The following is a 21914-nucleotide window of genomic DNA, read 5'->3' as shown; positions in this document are numbered from 1 at the left end:
TCTGGGGTTGATGGAGGTCGGGGTGCAAGCCCAAGTCTTGCACTTGCTGTAATGTGGAGGAAAATTTTCATCCAAATTCATGACCACGGGGTCATGAAGTTTGAGCGAAATTTGCAAGTTCTCAAAACGACAATGTTAGTGCAGCGCCATGCTCTCCTTTGGATGCCTTTTGCATCGCAGTTGTCCTTGGGGCTGGGGGCTCTCTGGTTCTCGGGTGCCCCTTCTGCTCCCAAAGCTGCACCTTAAAGCTCTGCTGTTAAGTGCTTTTTCTTTTGAATATTACTCCATTCCGGACCTGCATGGCCACTCTGCTGCTCCTGAGAGCAGAGGAGGTGACAGATCCCACCTTATCGTGTCCTTGCCTGGGAGGGACAAGTAAGAGCAGTGATGTTGTGGGTTTGTTTTTTTACTCATTAATGTTTTCTGCCTCTCTGATCTGCCCTTTCTTGCCTCTCCTGGGCTCCTTGTCTCCTTTCTCCAGCACCGTGCGTCGCGTCCGGCCGTGTCTGCCGTGAGCAAGCACTCTCGGCTCCGAGCACGGTTATCAAGTTGCTAATTCAGCCTCCAGCTCCTGTAATATTTCTATTCCAGCTGTGTTTATCGTGTTTTCAAAAGGCCCTCAATTGAATTATAGCTCTGCGGTGGCCGTTTGCCAGTGTCAGCCGGTAATGAGAGAGGCCACTTAATAGAGATGGCAACAAGAGATACATATTAACTAGAGCTGATTGAAAGGTGGGGTGAATTTCAACCAAAAAAATGTAAAAAAAAAAAAAAAGACAAAACGGAAATGATCAGTTTTTAAAATCAAACTTTGAAATTGGAAATTGCTTGGCTCAGGCTAGCAGTAATGCAGTTAATAAATGTGATTAAAAGTGTAATAAAGAATACAGGAATTAGGAGTCAGTGCACATCCTTGCCAGCATTTAGAGCTGGTGCGCAAGCAAGGGACCCAGTCTGGCCACTTCCGAGCTGGATCCTGGGGAGGCAAACCAGAACCTGGGGCTGGTTTTTCCCTCTCAGCAGAGCCTGGCAGAGGGGCTGGTGCTTATTCTGGCTCTGCTTTTGCAGCAATCTTCTGCAGCAAATGAGACCCGGAGAGGAGTAGGGGACTTAAATCTGTCCCGCGCAGCCCGGGGATGAGCAAGCCAAGATTTCAGCTGTAGCGGGAGAGGACTTGGGTTCAGCATCAGCATCTCTGAGATGCTTTTCCTTGAGCAAACAGGCATCAAACCCTCCTTCCTGCACTGTGATGGGGTGGGGAGCAGAGGGATGTCTGAACCAGCTTTTAGCAGAGCTCAAAGCTCCTTTCATCTGCCCCGCTGTGCGGTGGCGAGAGGCGGAGAGGGGGAAAAAAGAGCCGCTGGGAACAGCAGCAGGGAATTATTTAAGAGTAATAGGTTGACCTGAGATACAGCAGGAGCAGCGAAGCATCTGATGGGAGCGGTTGATGCAGGGGCAGCGCAGGGAGGGGGATTTAAAAGAAAAAATAAAAGGACGTGAAGTAAGGCTGATGAGACTGTTTCAATGCTGCTGACGTGAAGCGGGCAGCTCGGTCGGCTGCCTGCTGCTCAAGCCCTCGCACCCGTCGCTCTCTGCCCCCCGGTCTGCGCGCGTCGCCTCCTCTCATCTCATCGACCTTCAGACAGCTGCTCAGCCAGATTGCCTGCCGTTTTTCCACATTATTTGCGGCGGTACAGCCCGTGCGCATCCTAATCGTTTTCTACTGGCTTCTGTTGGGCCACTGCTGGATGACTTTGCCCTGGGAGGTCGGATGGAAGTCCTCGATGTGGCCACGGAAAGCTTGGAGGGACCATCCCGAAATAAACCCAGTTAAACATTCCTAGTGGCCAACCCAAGCTTGTAAGAACCTGTCTGCAGGCTGGATGTATTTAAGGGAAAGGGAGTGTCTGAGAAACTAACCTCTAGTTCTTCTCCACTTCATCTCCCACCTTTACTTCTCTCCAACTCTGACCCTGCTGTCAAAAAGTTGGCGCCGCATGTTCCCCCTCCTGGCCCTTTGCCCGCAGGGCGGTTGGGCGAGCCTGATGGATGAAGGCGTGTTTGAGGTGCTGCTGGCCTGTGAAACGGTTTCGCTCTGGTGGAAAAAGCTCACGGAGGCACCGTGCGAATCTGCTCCGCAGGGTGAGCGTCTGCTTGATGGCTGGAGGGCTTTAAGCTCTTTTGCTGACTTTCCTGCAAAGCAACCTTTTCATTTTAGCCCTCGTGTGAAAGAAGAGCTGGTTTGCGGAGCTTTGTGCATGCCTTAAAACTGGTTGCCCTCAAGCTTTTCCTTGATTTGGGAGCGTGGACCACACTTGGTCACTACCCATGAGAGCTTTTGGATGGAAATGTGATTTTATTGCCTCGTCGTACTGCTGTGTTGGTGTGAGAGACGGAGGGGCTTGGTCTCTCCTTTGCCTCTGCCTTGTCCAGTAAGGTCCTGTTGCGTTTCAACAGGAGTTGCACGGTTGCTCGTTCCTTATTTTAATCCAGGTCTACACTTGCTATTGGTGATACACTGAAATGGAGTACTCCTGTCTTGTACCTCGCTGCTTTTGCTTTGCTTTTCCCAGATTCAGAGCAGAATCATAGGATGATTTGGGTTGTAAGGGACCTTTAACGGTCATCTAGCCCAACCCCCCTGCTGTAATCGGGGACATCTACAACTAGAGCAGGTTGCTCAGAGCCCCATCAAGCCTGACCTTGAATGTTTCCAGAGATGGGGCTTCTGCTGCCTTTCTGGGCAACCTGGTTGTGCATTCCACCACCCTTGTGCAAAATTTCTTCCCAGTCCTTTGGGTATAACACACTACCACCATGTAGAGCTTCTTTCTAGCAAACAGGACCCCCTCCCCCCGAACTTCTTCCTGTAAGATTTTTTTTTTTTTTTTTTTACAACTGTTTGTAGCTCTTGTGGTCACTTCTTGCAACATGAGGGGTGGCCTCACTACCTTGCACCCCAGCATCCCCAGCCCACGCTGCTCGGGGGTGTTGTAGCTCGGTGATGCTTGGGGGGGACCAGGGAGATGGAGCTGCTCCTGCTGAGCTGTCAGATGAAGGATGGGGGATGCTGGAGACAGGTCAGGAGTGGGTCCCACTCCCGTTTACCCTCCTCCTCCTCCGTGGGAGGCATCTGTCTGCATGTTTATTTTTATCTCACATCTGCTGGCATCGTAACAAAGATTTAATGATATGACACAGTTTTGTCACCAGTCCTTTTTTTCCCTGTAGCGAGCGAAGCTTCCTTGCTGGCTGCTGAAGAGAAACGAAAGCTCTAAAAATGACAAAATTTGACGACTCATGTAGAAAACTCACCTGTTTGCCACAAGCACCTGCAGCCTGTCTGTCTGCATTTCTGTTTTTTTAGGGGCAGAAAAGATAGAACCTCCTGGGGTTTTGCCGGTTAGTGGGCTAAGCCTAGCCGCAGTCAATCTTTGCTAAGGAAGAATAGCCACGAGGGACACGCAGAAGGGTCCTCTAAAGGGGCCAAATGCTGAAAAAGCAGAATCACAGTCGATCTCGAGCTGGCACGGGGTTTACCCATCAGATCTCCCTGGGACGTGCCCGCTGTTTGTTATTTACCATCAAACACAACCCTGTTGGATTCCTACAGAGGTTTCGCTCCGTTGTTTAGATGATGGGCCGCGTCTTTGGAGAAATAAAGACGTCAGCCTCCCGCTGAGGAGAGTTCTGAGCCTGTTTGACCCAAAAATGGCAAGAGGATTTTAAAGACATGCTACTTAAGCTTTTTTTAAGGCAGACGGTCTGAAATTCCTCCGACTCCTGTGTTCTGCCTGGCCGTGAGCATTGAAAATGCAAATTCTTTTCCTGGAGGACAGTCGGTGTAAGATGTCTGCGTCCCACAGATGATTTTTACCTTGCCCCAGAGGGTTGGGATTTTTTTTTCCCTTGAATTTGAGCTGGGAAAGAAAAGATGTGTTATCCAGAGCACTTCTTCCATGTCTTCGTTCTTGGACCCATGCGCCTCCTCCCTTGCTGAGGTCCTGCCCTGGGGTGTCCCCCAGCACCTTGGATGCTTTGACGTAGATGCCCATGGCTGGAGCCAACCAGATCTTTGTCCAGAGCTTATAGCCTGCTTGTAAGGCTTTTGCTATCTAGACCAATGAAGGGATGTGGTCAGCAAAGCTGTAAAATAAGGATAAAAAAATACAGTAATCGCCGAGTCAGAGTGCAGGCAGTGTCTGCAGGGGCCAGAGCTGACAGCACCAGAGCTGGTGACCTCCAGGCAGCTTCTGCTTTGGAAGGACAAGGAGATGAACTCTCTTCAAAGCCTGCTTTGGGGCTATTGTATGAAATACAATGCCGGGCAAATCAAGCTCTCCTCTTTTACAGCCAGCCGCGCAGCCCTATAATCACGGGTGACCAGACCGGATTTGCATGTTAAAAGGAGTGGCTAGGGGCACTTAAAAAGAAGAGGAAACATATTCATCAAGTCCAGCTTTAGCCGTATGAATATTATTATTCGTGGGGACAATACGCCCCAGACCTCATCGGTGCAACCCCGCATCGACTCCTTGGTGCCGCTCCCCTCCTCCTCCTCTTAATGCTTAATTTGTAATGCTCTGCATCCTGACATTGATACTCGGAGCAGGGAGGAATTTGAGAAGGCAGTTGTTGGAACACGTGGACCACGGCAGTGGAAGCAGTGACCTGGCAGCAGGGCTGCGGGGTGCTCCGGGGCTGTTCCCAGCTGACGATGGTTCGGTGGAGGCGAGTAGCCCCAAAAGGGATGGGGAGATGCTCTAGTCTTGTCTGAGAAGGTGTACTGGGAGTGCTCGGGAAGGCAACACCCAGCAAAGCACCCCCGTGAAGGGCTCCAACACGCCTCCTGAGCCGGCAAAGTCCTGGTTCCTGAGAAGTCTTAAATGCACGAGCCAGGATTAACGTGTGCGTGGCACGAAGTCAAGGGCTTTACACGGCGGCAGAGCAGATCCAGGTGAAACGTGCCAAAAAATGACCGGTTGTGAGGGAGAAGGTAGCAAAGTGCTGAGACAAATGGGCTGGGGTGGATGTGGCATCTCCATCACTTAGAAGGCTTTCAGGATGGGAATGATTTAGGTGCAGCACAGAGGCAGGTTTCTCTTGAGGTCCCTTCTAGCTATATCTTTTATGGCTTTGTGATTGCTGATCACAAAAAAAACACACTTGAAGGTGCTTTAAAAAATAATCCTCAGGCCATGCCCTGCAAGACTTTGTTTAGCAGCTTGATTTAGAAGGACGGGAAGAAAAAAGAAAGTAAATGAAAAACCCAGGTGGGAACCGCAACCTCTCGCGCCTTGGCAGAAGCAACGCTGAGGTAAGACAAGTGGAGTTTTGCTGGAGCCTCAGGGAGAGTTTTAGTGGTCGTGCTAGTGTTGGGTAGACAGTTGGACTAGATGATCTTGGAAGTGTTTTCCGATCTTGAATGGTTCTGTGGTTCTCTGACAGCCTCGCTGAAGCTCTGGCTCTGGTTCATCGCGAGCTTTGTGCTTCCCAAAAAATCTGAAAATGGGCTCCGCTCATCTCTAGGCTTTGCCCAAGGATTTGCAGGAGGAGCGATGCCCCGTCTTCTAAGCTCTGTCTCTCCCTGAGTCTCCTTCCCACCTCCTCAGCACTTCACGATGCTTTTCCGTGAGCTGAGGACAAATAATTTAACGTGGATGAAGTTCAACAATAAAGCGCAGAGGTTCGGGAAGAGGTTTGCAGAAATAATCCTTATTATCCCATCTGCCCATAACCAGCTGCTGTCACATCTCACCTGTGACTTTTGCTGTCTCCTTTTCAAGTTTTAGCTCTCTCCCATCAACCCTTAATACTGGCCATGAACGTGTTACAAATGCGCTTGAGCGGTCACGATCTGGGCGTACCTGGAGCCTGGGTCCCCAGCAAAGCCTTTTTTTTTTTTTTTTTTTTCCTTTTTTTTTTTTTTTTTTTGCTTGCGATTTGTGCTTCTGCCTTTAGAGAGACAAGAATATGCATTTAAGATTTGCATAGGAACATGCAGCTGTTCCACCAAAAATGGATAATTGTTCTCCCCGCTGTGAAGTTAAACAATAAGAAGTGCCAAACTGCATTTGCCATTGCTGATTTTGTGCACTCAGCTGCATGTTTTATGCATGTAGATTAGTTCCAGATTTATGACGATCTAACTGTTAATGCCTGCATTAATCAGGCCAGGTTCTAGTTGCTGTGGTAATTATAACTTTGAGTTTTATGTAAAGTTCTGTGTTGCATTTAATGCTCTTTTTATCTTTTGAGGCTCTCTTGTATTTAATGCCTTATGGTGAAAACGGGAGAGGGCATCAGTGTTGAAGTGCCTTTGGGCAGAAAACAAGTTTCAGCAAAGAGAGTAATTTTTCCGGGAAGTTGTGGCGTCTGGGAAAATAAGGGTTTGTGATAGAGTGCCATCTTGACCACAGCTGTATAACTGTTATTATAAGTGTGTAACAACTATTATAGCTGCTGCAATACTGTAATAAAGAAAACAGCTGTATAACTTACAAATGTCCTGAAAATATAGGACCGAAGCTTTTGGGTCTCTAGATATTCCTTCTGGTGGGCAGAGGGAAGTGCTGATGTGCCTTTGATGAGGAAATGAGCCTGTGCCTGACTTCTTATTTATTTTATTCATTCTGTTTTCCTTCCAGAACACACCGGTGGGCACTCCGATTTTCATAGTCAATGCCACGGATCCGGACCAAGGGGCAGGAGGCAGCGTGCTTTACTCCTTCCAGCCTCCTTCCAACTTCTTCGCCATCGACAGTGGACGTGGCATCGTGTCGGTGATACGGGAGCTGGACTACGAAGTGACTCAGGCGTACCAGCTCCAGGTCAATGCCACGGTGAGTCTTATCCTGGCTACTTGTAGGGCAGGAGGCGTTTTTGGGAGGGAAGAGGCTGCTTGCTGCTTGATTGTTTTATCACCCTTCTCAGGCACTTCCAGCATTTTGCACTTAGAAATCATAGGATCATAGAATGTTCAGGGTTGTAAGGGACCTTGAAAGATCATCTAGTCCAACCTTTCAAGGCTGAACAGCCCCAGGTCTCTCAGTCTCTCTTCCCAGCAGAGATGTTCAGTCCCTTGATCCCCCTCGTAGCTCTCCGCTGAACTCTCTCCAGTAGGTCTCTGTCTCTCTGGACTCCTCAACCTGGGGAGCCCCAAACTGAACACAGGATTTCAGGTGTGGTCGCACCAGGGCAGAGTCTAGACACATGCTGGACACACTTTTCTTGATGCCCCCCAGGATCTCACTGGCCCTCTTGGCCACAAGGGCACGGTGCTGTCCCAGGGACAACTCGCTGTCCACTAGGACTCCAAGGGCTGTCTCCATGGGGCTGCTTTCCAGCAGGGTGTACCCTAATCTGTACTGGTGCTGGTGTTATTCCTCCCCAGATTCAGGACTCTACACTTGTCCTTATTGAACTCCATGAGGTTCCCCTTTGCCCAGCTCACCAGCCTGGCCAGATCTCGGTGGGTGGCAGCACAGCCTGCCTGGGTGTCAGCCACCCCTCACAGTTCTGTCATCAGAGAACCTGCTGAGGGTGCGCTCTGTCCCCTCGTCCAGCTCATTGATGAAGATACTGAACAAGACTGGACCTGGCACTGATCCCTGGGGAACACCACTGGCCACAGGCCTCCAACTTGACTCTGTGCCGCTGAGCACAACCCTCCGAACTCTGTTGTTGAGCTAGTTTGCAATCCACAGTCCAATCATCTATCCCACATTTCTTGAGTTTACCTATGAGGATGTTATGGGGGACAGTATCGAAAGCTTTATTGAAGTCAAGGTATGTGACGTCCACTGGTCTCCCTCCATCAACCCATTTTCGTAGGATATCAGATTAGTCCGGCAAAGATGTGTTATAGCACTGAGGTTCCCTCGGTGGTTTCAAGTTGCTGTGGTTCCCTGGGTGGGTGTACAGACCATTAAATCCTCCAGTTTTGTTCCTTGCATGTTGTGGCTTGTAACAGATACAGTCACGTTTCTTAAACCTCCTGAGCCTCACTCGGCAACAGCTGAATTCAGACGTCATGGATTAAAATTGTGGTGGATGGAGGAGGAGAAACCAAGGTCCTAATTGCAGGTGGTACTGGGAGGAGTATGTCCAGGTGGCCACCACGGCAAATTTGTGCCCCACCTGAATGGGGAACTCCTTTCCTTGTGTCAAATCTATGAATAAGGAGTGTGCGACTGCGGAGGACCACACCACCAGGCGCTCTGGATGTGATGGCTCCTTTCCCATCTCACCAGCCACAGAGGAAAGCGAGATTCAGCCCTGCAATACATCTGACCAAGTCTGCGTTCAGGAGCAGGGGGCAATGAAACCCTTCCCGACCCCTCCAGGCAGCTGGCTAGAGTTCTTGAAGCATGTGATTTAATCAAGATCATTGTCTTGATGCAGAACCACAAATGTCAGGAGGGCTGAGCGAGGCTGCTTCGCTCTCCACGACCGTGGAGCCCAGGCACCCGCGGACTGCAGGGCCACAGGCAAACGGCACAACCTTTCAGCCCAATGCCGACGTGTTCCAGGCTGGGGAATTTTCCCCAGAATCTTATTATCTTTTAACTCTGAAATGTACCTCATTTAATTTTAAATACTCCAGCGATAAGAGGCCCTGCCCGTTGTTTGTTCCCCTGTTGCCAGGACATGCTATCGAACTGCCTGGTGGGTTAATAAAAAAAGGGAGCAAGAGCAAGCCCTGATGGAAATGTGCTTTTCTTTCCCATGTCTGAGTCTGGTTTCCTCCAGGACACGAGGATGCCACCTTGGTCCCTCCAGCTCCATCTAGCCCTGTATCCCCAGTGTAGTTACCAGCAAAGATAAAGTGAGAGCATATTTGGTACTTGCTACCTAATACACTTCTAGTGGTTTCCAGCTCAGGGAGTTCAAATCTCTTAAATAATAAGTCTCTGAACCAGGCTTGATTGCAGCTGTGGGAATATCCTCAGCTTGGTTGCAGGGTGCTGGCAATTTCTAGTGGAGAAGCAATGAGAAACCCTGGGACAAAGCAAAGGAGGGTGAGAGTGGCACCAGCATGGAAAAGCAAATGCAGTCTCTTGACTGCCTGATGAAGAGTTTATACATGGTCCAGCGTGGAATCTGGGGGTGATGGTGATTTTGGGGTGCCTACAAGAAGAGCCGTGGAGCCTTGGTTCAAGGCAGGAGTTGTTTGATCCCAGGGATGTAGGCAGCAAGGGCAGGAAGAGGCTGGGAAGGGCAACGTGAGAGATGGTGGATGAGGAAAGTTGAAATGTGCTTGCTTTTTCAGTGCTATCTGTAATACTTTAAGCAAAATTTAAGAGGTGAGGAGGGAAAAAATAACATCGCGTGAAGAAATGAAAGACTTCAACCTGATAATGCTAGCAGCCGAATGCGAGTCAGAAATAAGCATCCATCCAGACCATAAACGCTGAGGCCTGCAGGTTAAGAGGATAATGTACAAGCTGTGTTGTTGAATACGGTTTAAATTAACATTAATCTTCTGGCAATCAGTCCTTGCTGCTATTCAGAGCCGTTTTGCAGAAGTGCGTGGTAACCTCTAATGGTTGCCTTTCACCACAATCCTTGATTAGGGGGTAAGAAGACATTCATTTTCTTTGCTTTGCACATTATCTGCTTTGCTCCTGCCCTTCTAGCAAAGGATTGTAGGCGTTGGGGTGGCTTTTGAGTACCCATGGGGTGAGGCTGCAGCCAGAGAACTGGGGCACTGCCAGGTCAAGGTGGTTGTTGCATTGGCTGCTGGAGAAGGGTCTTGCGCTGAGAAAGTGCTTGTGGCTCCACCCTGATGAGTTGTGACGGGGTGTGGGAGAGATGATCCATGGAATCATAGAGTCGTTTAGGTTGGAAAAGACCTTTAAGGTCATCAAGTCCAACCGTCAACCTGGCACCGGCAGGTCCACCACTAACCCATGCCCCCAAGTGCCACATCTGCGTGGTGTTAAGTATTTCCAGGGATGGTGATGCCACCACTGCGCTGAGAAGCCTGTTTCAATGCCTGACAACCCTCTCTGGGAAGAATTTTTTCTTGATATCCAATCTAAACCTCTTCTGGCAGAAGTTGAGGCCGTTTCCTCCTGTCCCAATGTCTTGCTCTGAGTATCATAATGGACGGGAGGATGCTCATGATCGTAAGATCACTGCGTGCTCCTGACCTTCTTGGCAGAGCAGGGAAAGTGACTGCCTGGAAGTAGCTTAGCTTACATCAAAAAGCAGCTCCTGGTTACCCTGGTCCTTCCAGTCCTTGTGCAAGTCAGGAGAGGAGAGGTTTGCTTGGTTGTGTTACAGCTGGGCGGACCCTGAGCCGTGCAGAAGCATCGGTGCTGCAGGGTAGGAGATGCTCTGCCGTGATGTGCTGGTCTGAAATCTGCTGGCAACCACACCTGGGGTGTGGCAGAGGCGCCCTGGGGTGTATCTGCACGAGGAGGGAATTCAGGTTTTTTGAAGGATGTGTTGAACAGCGTCGCTTCTTTTTCCGACCAAAAATAATGATGAAAACTGAATTGGTGCTTGCTGTATTTTAAAAGGCTAATGCTGGAATGAAATGCGCATTGTGTTTCAGCTTAGAGGGAGGTACAGTGGACAATAATTCCAGCAGGTAGCTTGAAAGAGAGATGATTACCTGGAATATTCAGAAATTCTGACCCAACTACAGCTGTGAGAGACTTAATACTGTTGAATGATTCTATTTTTCTGATAGAAATTCTTTCTCTCCCCTCCTGTGTCCACCACCAACCATTGTTTTTCTCAAGGACCAAGATAAAAACAAGCCACTGTCTACTCTGGCCAACCTGGCAATCACCATTACGGACGTCCAGGACATGGACCCCATCTTCATCAACCTGCCCTACAGCACGAACATCTATGAGAACTCACCTCCGGTAAGGGCTGCTGCTTCACTCTGACGTGCGTGACCATGGTGACGAGCTGGGGGCTGAGGGAGGATGGAGCCAGGGTCTGGGACAGAAAGCACGAGGTTTTCCCAAATGAGCTGCAGGAAAATCTCCTCTTTGCAGAGATATTCATCCTTCCTTCCTTCCATCCATCACAATCTGGGCGCAGACCATGGTCCAGTTGCGTGGTCCTGTTTCCATGCTGCAGTGCAAATGCCCCAAATCGTGGGATACAAAAAGAGGGAAACCTTTTTCTTTCTGAAACAGCGGGTTTCAGGCCAACTCCAAATTATTTTTCCTCTTTTTTTTTTTTAAAAAAAAAAGAAGAGCCTAAGCAAGGAGGCTTTGAAAGCCTGAAACCCAAATAAAATCTTTTCCTAAAATTTTAAGTAGGCTTTCTGTTGTTCTTAGCACAGTCCCCGTATTTTCCTCCTCGCGGTATACATGCAAGCTATTTCTAATAGAAAAGTTGAAGGAAAACGTAACCGTTCCTGAAATGAGGCAGTTCTGAAAATGCCAGAATCATCAGCCATTTCAGCGCTTCGAGCATTTTTTTTTTATTCCCCTCAGGCTTTGCCAAATTGATCCAATCATTTTAGTTCTTCTTCAACTCAGTTTGTCAGCAAAGTTGCTGTTTGTGGAAAACATCTCCCAGTCTCTAACTAGCAAGGCTCTTATTTTTTTTCTTTTTTGTTTTAATTTCCTGCAGCTGACAATGAGAGGTTTTGGCTTCGGGAGCTGTTAGTTTTGCTCCCAGGCAAGGGCACCCTGATACACCTGATGGCTTGGTTCATGATGGGGTAGGGAGAGCTCCAGCTCGCTTTTTTGTTGATTATTTTTAAATTTTTTGGTTCACTTTGGAACAAAGTGATGGCATGGAGAGTGCTGGATCAATAGGGCTGCGTCCTACTGTCACGAGCCCTGCGGGCAGACAGCATGTTACCTGTCTGCCAGCCCAAAGATGGCCAAAAAATTGGCTTTGTGAATTACTTTCATGAAGTGCAAGTTTCGATGCGTTTCAGTGCTGTTGAGATTAAGGAGTATTTCTGTGGTGGGCAGTGCGAGCTGCAGGGAAGCAAAAACATTGCTTAGATCATCCTTAACCGGGAGCAGGAGAAAACCTTAGATGAACTTCTAGAAATGGAAGTCCCACAGGTATCAAAATTATAATGGCAACACCTTCATGGAGTGACCTGGTGTCCAGGAATGGGGATCTCTCTCAAATTAAAATTAATTATATATATTAAGGCTGAAGCTCGACGATCTCTTTGCGTTGATATAGTGACGTGCATCGCAGTTATTCCCAGAACGTACACCATTTGCAGTGGGCAAAGCGGTAAATAATCACTCTGTAACCTGAAATAGGGAACAAATAACCAAACTATTAGCCATTTGCTGATGAGTTTTGAGATTTTAATTTCTCCTGGCCCTGTGAAACATCTCCAAAAGCACTGAGATGTCCAAGACGAAGAGGTAGCCACCAGAAGACAACTGTTCAACGTGGGTGGTTCTTTGAGTGCTGTTGCTCTCTGGATTGGACCCAAAGTCCCATCCTCTCCAAGAGAAATCTCCGCTGCTGTAGCGAGGACCTGGTTTCCTCTGGGGAGCCTGAGGTTCCCCACATGTGTTTCCGTCTCTCCGTGGGAAGCCTTGTCACCAGCTCTGCCCTACCACTCGAGAGAACCACTCGTGTGTGCGGAGTGGAAGCTGTCAGCCTGCGGAACGGCTTGGTTACCAGAAGGATAACGGCAAATTTGGGTAAGAAGCCTGGGCTTGGCCATCTCCTGTCCAAAAGCAGGCCCCCAGGTCGAGCCAATGCACTGCAGTGCCCTGATATTGGGCTCAGTAGGTCAAAATGTGCTCGAGACGTCTCATGCCAGCCCCAAACCTACAGAACGGAGACTCGCTGCTGCTCCACGGGCCCGCTCTCCGCCGCCTCTCTTTTTATCTGCAGTGCACAGCATGTCTGTGCTCCTCTATCAGTGTATCAGGTGAGAATACCTCATCTAAAGTGTATACATTACCTAATAAAATCCTTCTTATTTGGGATTATTGCATCAAATTTTAATTTCCTCACTCGAGTAACAGCATGTCAGCCAGCCCGTCAGCGAAGAGACGATAGAAGGTGAAAAGAGTGGATAAACTGCAGCAAATTACCGCAAACAGATCTCTATCAGCCCTTTGACTGGAATTGACTGGAATTAAGAAGTGAGAAATAGGATTTTTTCCTCTTTTTTTTTTTTTTTTCTCTTTGCCGTGGCAGCTTTCTGAAGCGCTTCCCCCTCCTTCACCCCTCCTCCTCCTCCCGCTGCAACGCTGGGCTGCGCTTTGCCTTTCAAGTCCCTAATCCTGTAAGAGCAGAAGAAGAAAAAGGGGCGGAGGGGCACGAGAGGGGAGAGAAGTGCTATTGTACCTCTTATTTTTCTCAGACCGGGATCTGGTAGCATAATTTAGAAGCGTTTTGGGCACATGCTTTTTCAGACACTGAAGAAAGAAATTTCTTATCGGGCAAAGGAAGAGGACGCAGCGGGAAGAGGCTTTGCTATCCCTGGAGGTGTTGTATCTCCTTTTTCGATGCTGTTTATCATCCCAGCATGCCTCAGACATCTCTCCCAGGGCACCCGAGTGCACCAAAGCTCAGCGATGTTGGATTTTTCATCCTCAGAGCCTTTTGGGGTGTCTGTCCCTATGGTTGCCGTAGGCAGGGTAGCATTGTGGGTGTCCTCCAGACAAGTTAAGGGGGGCTGGAGGAGAAGGGCCGTTTCCCTCTGAGTAGGTGCCATAGGTCTGGTGAGCCCCTGCTTTTGGACCTCAGCTGGAGGCATGGTCCAGGCAGCATTAGAGCTTCATTTTGGGGGTGAAAGAGGAGGAAGCCACTCATGAAGAGACAGACTGAAATTGTGCTTCATCCCACAGGGAGCCAAGCGAATGCGAGGTGGGATGGGAGCAAACCCCATTGGCGCTTGTTCCCAAGAACAGCAGTTGTATTCCCTTGCGATAGCACGGTACTGATACGTGTTGGATGTCATTAAAACAGTTTTAATTCTTCAGCACCATTCCCCTCCTCCTCAAAAATCCTCGGGTTGAAGAAATAATGTAGAATCAGTGCTATTTGTGCCCTAGAGTCTTGATAGCTCCAAGTTAATTCTTTCTTACAATATTTCCAGCCCATCAGTGTGAACACTTTATTAAAAGCTCAGGGTTTTATTAAAAAAGGATTGATTTACCCCTGCCCCTCTTCAAAAAAACTCTCGGATTTTGTTTGGATAATGTGCCATTCTTTATTTTCTTTGCCTTTTTTTTAAGCATAGGCTTTTCCAGATTATTACTTTTCTAAACCTTCTTCCTCCTTCCCTAGAGGGAGAGAGTTATTCTGTTCCAGTGCCTCAGTCTACACCCACCAGCCAAGTCCTTCCTTTGCAGCCACCTTTGTCTGCGGTAGTTGTTACCTATTTTAAGACATGTCGAGAACATTTGGGAGTTCCCAAGGGTCGCAGGTTCATGCCACAAATACCGGAGGTGTGCCCTGGGCAGAGCTGTCGGTGCTGGAAATCAGCTGGGAGGTTTCCATGAGTAAGCGGAAGCCTTACCAGATGTGTTTGGCTAGAGATGATGGGAAGGTGCCCTCCAGTTTAGGAGGGTTGACTCTCTCAGGGAGCCAGGATGCAGCATCTCCTGCCCTCGTCGTGCCAAGACACAGATAGCAAAAGGAATATTGTTGTGGTCCAATAGAATGATTTTGGAAGAGAAACTGGAAATTGTTGAGATGTGGTTGGTGAGAAGTTGATCTTGGCCGTTGTGGTACGATCATGATCAAGGGTCTGATTTGGGACATGTTCCCATTTTTAGTCTCTCCGCTCTGGTTAGTTACTTCTGCTAGTATGGTGGCACTTCATGATCATCAGAGGTACGAAGAGATGAGAATAGCCTGCGTGTGGCGTCACGTTTTGTGTCACATCGTCCCATTCCAACACATGCTGATGGGAATACTCTTTGCTGACCGTGCTGAGCGATCCTACTCCAGGACTGTCTTCATCAGATGTTACCACTCGCTACAAAACCAGTAATTGCCACCAGCAATGTGGGTAAACGCTGGGCCTATCCCGTGGCTCTTGTTCAGCTTCTTGCCCAGAAGGATCAGGATTGATCCTAAGCTCTGTGTGGATGCTTGTGGTGGGATCAACCATTCCCAGGAGCTGGGATCTGCCAGTCTTGTGGATATTGGAAGATGCTTGCAAAGGAGCTGGCAGAAAGGATGGAAACCAAGTGGGATGTGAAGAGGTGCCCAAATGGTTTTTGACTCTGCCTGTGGTTCCAGGAGACAACATTCACAAAAGGTAGGGAGCTCTGCTTTGCTTCATCATGTGTTTCTTGGTCACTGGTGAAGCGTGGCTCATCTCCAGGAGGGGCTGGTGAAAGGGCTTATGGAGAAGAAGACACACAGGGCTGCAGGAAGAACAGAGGGGACACCAGCAGCATGAAAGCCATCATCATGGGCTGACCAAGGACAAGGAGAACCTTAGCGTGTTCTCTAGCAGTCCTCACTTTTGTGTTTGGGGTGTCCTCTTTTCCTCACCCCTTGTTCTGCTTTTCCACTTGCTTCTTGCTCTCTTTTCTCATGCTTTTTATCTATCCCTGCTTCTCTGGAAGGCACAGTTATTGCTGGTGATTTAGAGGCTCTCCGGCAGCTGCTGAGCTTCACCAGCCGAGTGCTGCTCAAAGGCCAGTGACCTAGGATTTACGGCTAATGTTCTCGGTTAATAACGTGGATTTACTTAAGGAGTCCGTTGCAATGCCCTCAGAGATCAGGGAACGGGCAGTCTGCCTGGCCCCGGCAGCCTTCTTTACGGTCGGTGGCGGCAAAGCATCTCCATCGAGCCCGTTTCAGAAAAGTCCCTGGTGATGTTTCTGCAGCAGCTTTCCCTTTGGCCTTCAAGTGATGGATTGCAGGGCAAATGCAACGCTGCTGTCCCGCTCCGCTCCTTCGTTAGATATGCAAACGCCTCTGTTGACATTTTCTCTAAGGGCAAAAAAAAAAAAAAAATTGCTTCTTTTCCCACTGTTAATAAACCAATGAAAACAAGAACAGCTGAGTTGTAAATTTTTCCATGCTACATTAATTATGTGCGTGTGTTTGTATTCGCATGGGCTCACTGCAGTGCGGCGGGGGAAGTACAGCTTATGGCATTGACATAAGGGCATGATGTTGTTATTTAAAGAACTAACCAAGAATTTTTCGGGTCACTTCTATGGTCTTCATGGATTTTGGGGGGACTCTTGGCCTCATGCTTTCTGCTGGGCTCTAAGAAGCGGGTCTGTCCTGCAGGGTGGAGGGTGAGCTGGCAGCTGTAGAAGCTCATGCCTGTGGGCAATGCAATGTTCTCAGCATCTGTCCAGCCCTCTTTCTCCTTAAATGTTTCAATTAAAATCTCTGCAGCTCACTTAATTATGCAGCTGGATGCTGATGGCCAGTGCAAGCACCCCTCGTCCCTTGGTTTTCTTTGTTTGAAGAAGGCAAGGGGAGAAGAGAACAGATTGAAACTGGGAAGCCAGCAATAGGTCAAACTGGTGTAGCGACCAGTGCTGAAGGTGTTGGTGAATTGTTGTCTTTGGTTTTTGAGGGACTGCAGAGTGAGTATGCTCTCTGTGGAGGAGTGTACGCTTTGGCCTCTCGGCTGGAGCCTGCCCAGCTGCGATGCTCTCAGGAGGCTTGTCCTGACTTTGCCAATGCTGCACCTTCAGTTCCACCTTCCTCTTCCTCCTCGAGCAGCGATACCGATGCTCGCCAGGCTGACCTTCAAATCCTTCTCCTCTGGGCAGGGGATGAGCAGCGAGAGTCTGGTGGTGCTTTCTCTAGTCCCTGCAGACTTTTGCCCTGGTACAAACCTACTGCACAGTCAAACTCAGCCTGCTCAGGGGTTCAGTTAGAGGATACGTTCTCCTGGTCAGGTTCATCTCAGCATCACCATCTACGTCCTGAGGCAGGTTAGCAGAATTTTGCAGCTTGCAAAAGAGTGATAGGCCGTAAGCGTGAACAAAAAGCAGGTGATGGGATTTTTCCGTAACATACCTCCTCCTCAGACAAGTTTTCCCTAACATGTGGCCCAGGGTAAGAGGTGCAATGCCTTGGCGGGGAGCCCCTGTAATTCCTGTCTCCTCTCCATCCCCAGGGTACCACTGTAAGGATGATAACGGCGATCGACCAGGACAAGGGCCGTCCCCGAGGCATCGGCTACACCATCGTGTCAGGTAAGTGGTGGCTCTTTTCATCCAGCCTCACTGATTATGTCGCCTGCTGCTACGACTGAAAACATTTACTCCTCTGAAAAGCTTTCTTTGCCTTTGACGCTGCTGGAGCTTTCCTCTTTTTCCTCAAGTAGTAGATATTATTTCTAACAAACTTGACCATGTCTACTAGAAAACCTTTCAGCCCTAACGATGAGCCACGAACAGCTCCACTTGGTGCAGCCCCATGGAGGAGACCTGTGGAGAGCTGGGTGTCAAAACTCTTGCTGATGATACACCGGTGGTTGTTTAGGAAGAGACTGATTATGGGACCGGTTATGGGACTGGTTACAGGCTGGTCGTGCTTTCAGGGAGGGACCAGCTTGGTGTGTCTGGGTCATAACCTTGTTTCTGGCATTGCTTTTGGGGAAGGAATGGCAGCAGAACCTTCTCTCGCTGCTGTGCCACACTCTTCTGGCAGCTCCTTCAAGCTATGTGGGCAGAAACAATTTTGCAGCTTCTTCCCTGTCAAAGCCCACCACTTTCAAACGCTCTTTCATTCAGCCTCTAGGGTCAAGGTGATTTCACCCTGACTTTCAAGTCCACTGATCCTGACTGCAAGTATCCAGGTCAGTCTGCCTTTGAAGGTGCAAGGATTATTTATTCCTCTAATTCCCACTGCAATTTATTCTAATGTCGCCTCACCATGAATTAAAAGTGAGATTCCCCAAGAATGCCTGTATCGACTGGCCAAACTGCAGCACAGACTTTCTTTTGGTTGGTACAGGCCCTTTTATACTGGAGACCAGATTGAAACCTCAGGCTGATATTGCAGAGGCTGCTGTGAGGATGCCAGAAGCTTTCAGCTTGCAGAAATCTCCTCCAAGTCTGAAGTTGGTCAGCAGCATGTTGAGAATCCCTTTTGTCCTGTTTGTACCTCCTCCTTTGGGCATCTGCTGGTGGCCCCAGACCCTTCTTCTGACTCGGTAGGGGTGATGCTGTAGGTATCTGATTTCCCCATGTCGGCACCAATGCAATACAAACAGCTCTGGGTTTCCAAGAGCGTTTCTGTGGTGCCTTAAACATACAGAAACAACCACTCATGGTCACGTCGGGGTTTTCTGCTTGGCAGACAGTCACAGCTGCTTTACTGAATCAAGGAAACAAAACCTTGGGCTCCCGATTTTTACCCGGAACATTCATGCGTGCTCTTATTTTCACGTCTGTCATTGATTTTCTTGCAAAAAATAGCCACTGGGTCCCTTTGACAGGGTGGCCGTGAGCCTGGCCGGGCAGGGGGAGGGTGGCAGGGAGCCAGGCACGCTCGGGGAGCTTGGTGACAGCGGGGTGGGGAGGGACAGGCGAGTGGATCAGTGCAAACAGCCTTGTGTCCCTCTTGCCTATGCCAAGAGCTTAATCCTTGCCCCCAGTCCTGCCTGGCGGCGGGCAGCTCTGAGATCGGGGAATCAGGCAGAGCACATCAAAGAGTGATTAAAATCCTGTATTTATTTATTTTTTTTATTATTATTTTTTTTCCCAAACATGAAAATTGCATGGCAAGGAGACCTTGCAGAGCGATGGTGCTGGGAAGGGAGGGACCGTTGCCTCCTCCTCACCTTCTCTCGCCCTTGGCTTCAGGCAAATGTTTCCAAAATCCCTGAAACCAGGCTTCAGGATGCTCTGCTTCCACTTTGGATTGAATTTGTTGCCAGAGCTCACCAGCTCCGTTCAGCTGCCAGACTGTAACTGAGGGCAAATTTTAAACAAAAACGTGGTCACAGGGCAATCAGGTTTTTGTCTGAAGCCAGTAAGGGTGCAGGAAGCTCCTTGACTCTGCTCAAGGCATTCTCTTAATACGTTCCATGGTTTGCTTTTTGCTTTTGAAACATGATGTTACCTTCTGTTTCCTGAGCTTCCAGACATGGGAACCAGCAGCTACTGTGCCTCCAAAACCCTGCTCACCCCAGGCAAGCGATTTTTTAAAATTTTTTTTGGCAGGCAGGTAAAGCGTAATTAATTTGTTATCATCCTCAATCATGATGGTAAAGGTCAGCGAGCATATTTTGTGCCTGAGCTGGTAAATTTTTATGGCAGTTTTGCACAAAAAAAAAATAAATTAAAAAAACCAGCCTAACGTATGGGAAAGGGGAAGCAAATTAAATTAGAAACCAACTGTAAGCAAAAGTGAAAATGGCCAGTGGAGGTAGTAATTATGCCTGTTTTTTCAGCTCCCTTCCATGAGGGGATGTGGTGGTGATGCTCTTCCAGTTTCGCAGCAGGGATGGGTGCTGCCTCTCCCTGACTCTCCCAGGGCTTGGGGCATGGGGTTTGATTTAACCTGCTGGGATCGAATAGACAGCATCGAGAGAGCTGAAAAGCAACCTAGCTGTTTATCACACCTTCAGTGTTAATATCTAAAGCATTGGTATGATTTGGAGGTGGGGTGTAAAAATTAATTTGGAGTTGCGGGTGTCCTGTTCAGCTCCATCCCTCGGGTAGCTGTGCCTCGGCATATACTGCAGGAGCTCTTATTTATGCAGCTATCTCCAGCACAAGGTCCTCTCATGACAGGAAAACAATAAAACTAAAAGATTAACCACAACCACATAAAATAAGACTGAAGTTCTAACTTTATGCCGCCAGCTTACAAAGCTGTTAAGGTTGAAATGAGGGCTGGTCTCGCTGTGTCATGGCTTTTGGCTAGTTGTCCTACCTGCCTGCGTTGGGAGTCATCTCCATCTCTTAGAGGGAAAAGCTCTTCATGTCGCTTCTCCCCTTTTTCCTTCCAAATTTGAGCGTATTAACTCTGTGAAAACACGCACCCGTGCTTTGCGAGGAGTGGGGTGGCTGCCCTGCAAAAGGCTGTTTGGGGGGAAAAAGAAAAAGAATATTGAGCCCTGGTGATTCAAGCCTGTCGGTGCCTGTTGGGGCTCCCATGGGTGTTTCTGATGCTTTTTCCCAGAGGAAAAGGGAGGATGTGACCAGTGGGTGCCCCGCAAGAACCTTCCCTCCCTGGTTCCCTGGCTGCTGTGACAGGTTGGAGATGCTCAGCCGCTGAGGTCAGGACTCTGTTTGAAGGACGGATAATTAATCCAGGAAAGTAATCCACAGTTCCTTTTTGGCAGATTTATGGAGATAGCCTCTGTACCGGGGACTCTGCCTCATCATCTTTCATTTCCCAGGCAAAGCAAGTGACTTGTGGTATAACACGACCTGTTCTAGATAAGGCTTTTCATTTCGGGGAACTCTCTCGTCTAACAGAGATTGATATTTTTTTTATTATTTTTTTTCCTGGTGGAAATCAGACGGCCCCGGCGCTCTCACCAGGTCTTGTGTGTTTTCACGTTTGCTGCTGTCACGCATCACCCGGGGCGTGGGGAATCCTTTGAAGAGAAGGATTTTTAGCGTGAGTTAAGTGGCAATTTAATCAATAGACTTTTGCCCGCGAGCTCTTGTTAGGGAAATGTGTTGTATGGCCACAGCCTCGTGCTTTGCTCACTGGCGATAAATTTTGGGTTTCGTTTATCTTCAGGACAGCGAGGAGACTTCATGCCCTGTGGCCTGAAGGTGACCTGTGCTGTTTGGGGAGGCATCAAAGGGTTAAACCAAGGGAAAAGGTCCCGGGACTCTGCAAGATGCCCAGAATGTCAATCTCTTTCTACCTGACACATTTCAGGTTTGGTGATGGATGGGCAAGAGGGAGATTGTACAAGGGCAATCCATATGTCCTTCCCAGGGCTTGGGAGGGAGGGGAGGGAGCAGAGGATTTCCCTCGAAGAATTCTTCACAAACCCTTAGGGCATTTATTCTTTTTTTTTTTTCCCCCTCCCTAACTTGACTGTTTTAGGAGGCTGATGCAGTTTTTGGCAAAGCGGTCTCTTCCTAAAGCTCGTGCATCCCAAGGGAGGCATGAATTAAAAATCATTATTTGCAGTGTAATAGAAAAAGCAAGAGGGAAGCATGTCTGAAAAGTATTGCACTCTGTCTCTCTTCTGGTTTTCCTACTCAGGAACAACAACAAAAAAAAATATATATGTGTGTGTTTGTGTAGAAATGGATGCAGTAGCTCTTGGAACATGTTTTATGTGGTCTTAACAGATCTAGAGTCCTTTTAAAAGTGCAACATGAGCCCTTCTGAGGTAAGCTTAAGTGGCCAAAGAGTTCTTCCCAGCCCTCAGCTGCTGACACTTCCCGTCGCATTTTGACCTGACTTTATTTAAAGAAGGTAAAGGGCAAGGCAGGGCAAAGTCCCTTAAACCAGCCATCAGGGAGGATCTCTGGAAACAAGACCCACTAATTTTAATATTCCCATTGCCTATGTCGCCTCGGCTTTTTCCCATATTCGGATCCCTTGGTGAACTACTAGGGTGTTAAAAGTCTTCACAAATTACAACTGCTGGGGGGACCTTCTGGCGGTGATTTAAAGGCAGTCATCATCACAGGGCGTTTCTGGAGGAGGACACGCTGATGGGTGGAAAAGCGCCTCGTGCCGAGTTATTCATAAAAGGCTGTTTTTCCACCCTGCCAATGCGAGGGGATGAAAGGGCACAAAGAAGAGATGGTGGCTGCGGCTACATCCCCTCTTTTCTTGCCTTGGTTTCTCCCCATCTTCCTCCCTGCCGCTCGTGATGCTTCATCGTCACGTTGGCATCGTGCTTTGGCTCCCTGGCAACCCGGAAATTGGTAGAAAGAGATAGGGTTGGGATGACAGTTTGCATGGCAGGTGGTCCCCTAGCAAACAGCTTTTGGTAATTAAAACTATACATTTCCACTTACGTGTAACTATGAAACAAGAGC

General features: G+C 48.6%; 1 protein-coding gene across 1 annotated transcript in view; it reads left to right on the top strand.

Moving 5' to 3' along the window:
• The window catches only part of CDH23 (cadherin-related 23), a gene marked incomplete at its 5' end in the record, with an annotated part of 139077 nt that overhangs the window by 59700 nt on the left and 57463 nt on the right, over positions 1 to 21914 (top strand). The window contains 3 exons of the mRNA XM_009879061.1: positions 6648 to 6842; positions 10752 to 10880; positions 17063 to 17141. Coding sequence (XP_009877363.1) covers positions 6648 to 6842; positions 10752 to 10880; positions 17063 to 17141 — 403 coding nt within the window. The remainder of the gene's footprint in view (positions 1 to 6647; positions 6843 to 10751; positions 10881 to 17062; positions 17142 to 21914) is intronic.

Source organism: Apaloderma vittatum, unplaced genomic scaffold (genome assembly GCF_000703405.1).
Source record: "Apaloderma vittatum isolate BGI_N311 unplaced genomic scaffold, ASM70340v1 scaffold18931, whole genome shotgun sequence".
Classification (NCBI taxonomy): domain Eukaryota; kingdom Metazoa; phylum Chordata; class Aves; order Trogoniformes; family Trogonidae; genus Apaloderma; species Apaloderma vittatum.
The sequence above is the reverse complement of the archived record's forward strand: the minus strand, read 5'-3'. Positions and strand labels throughout refer to the sequence as shown.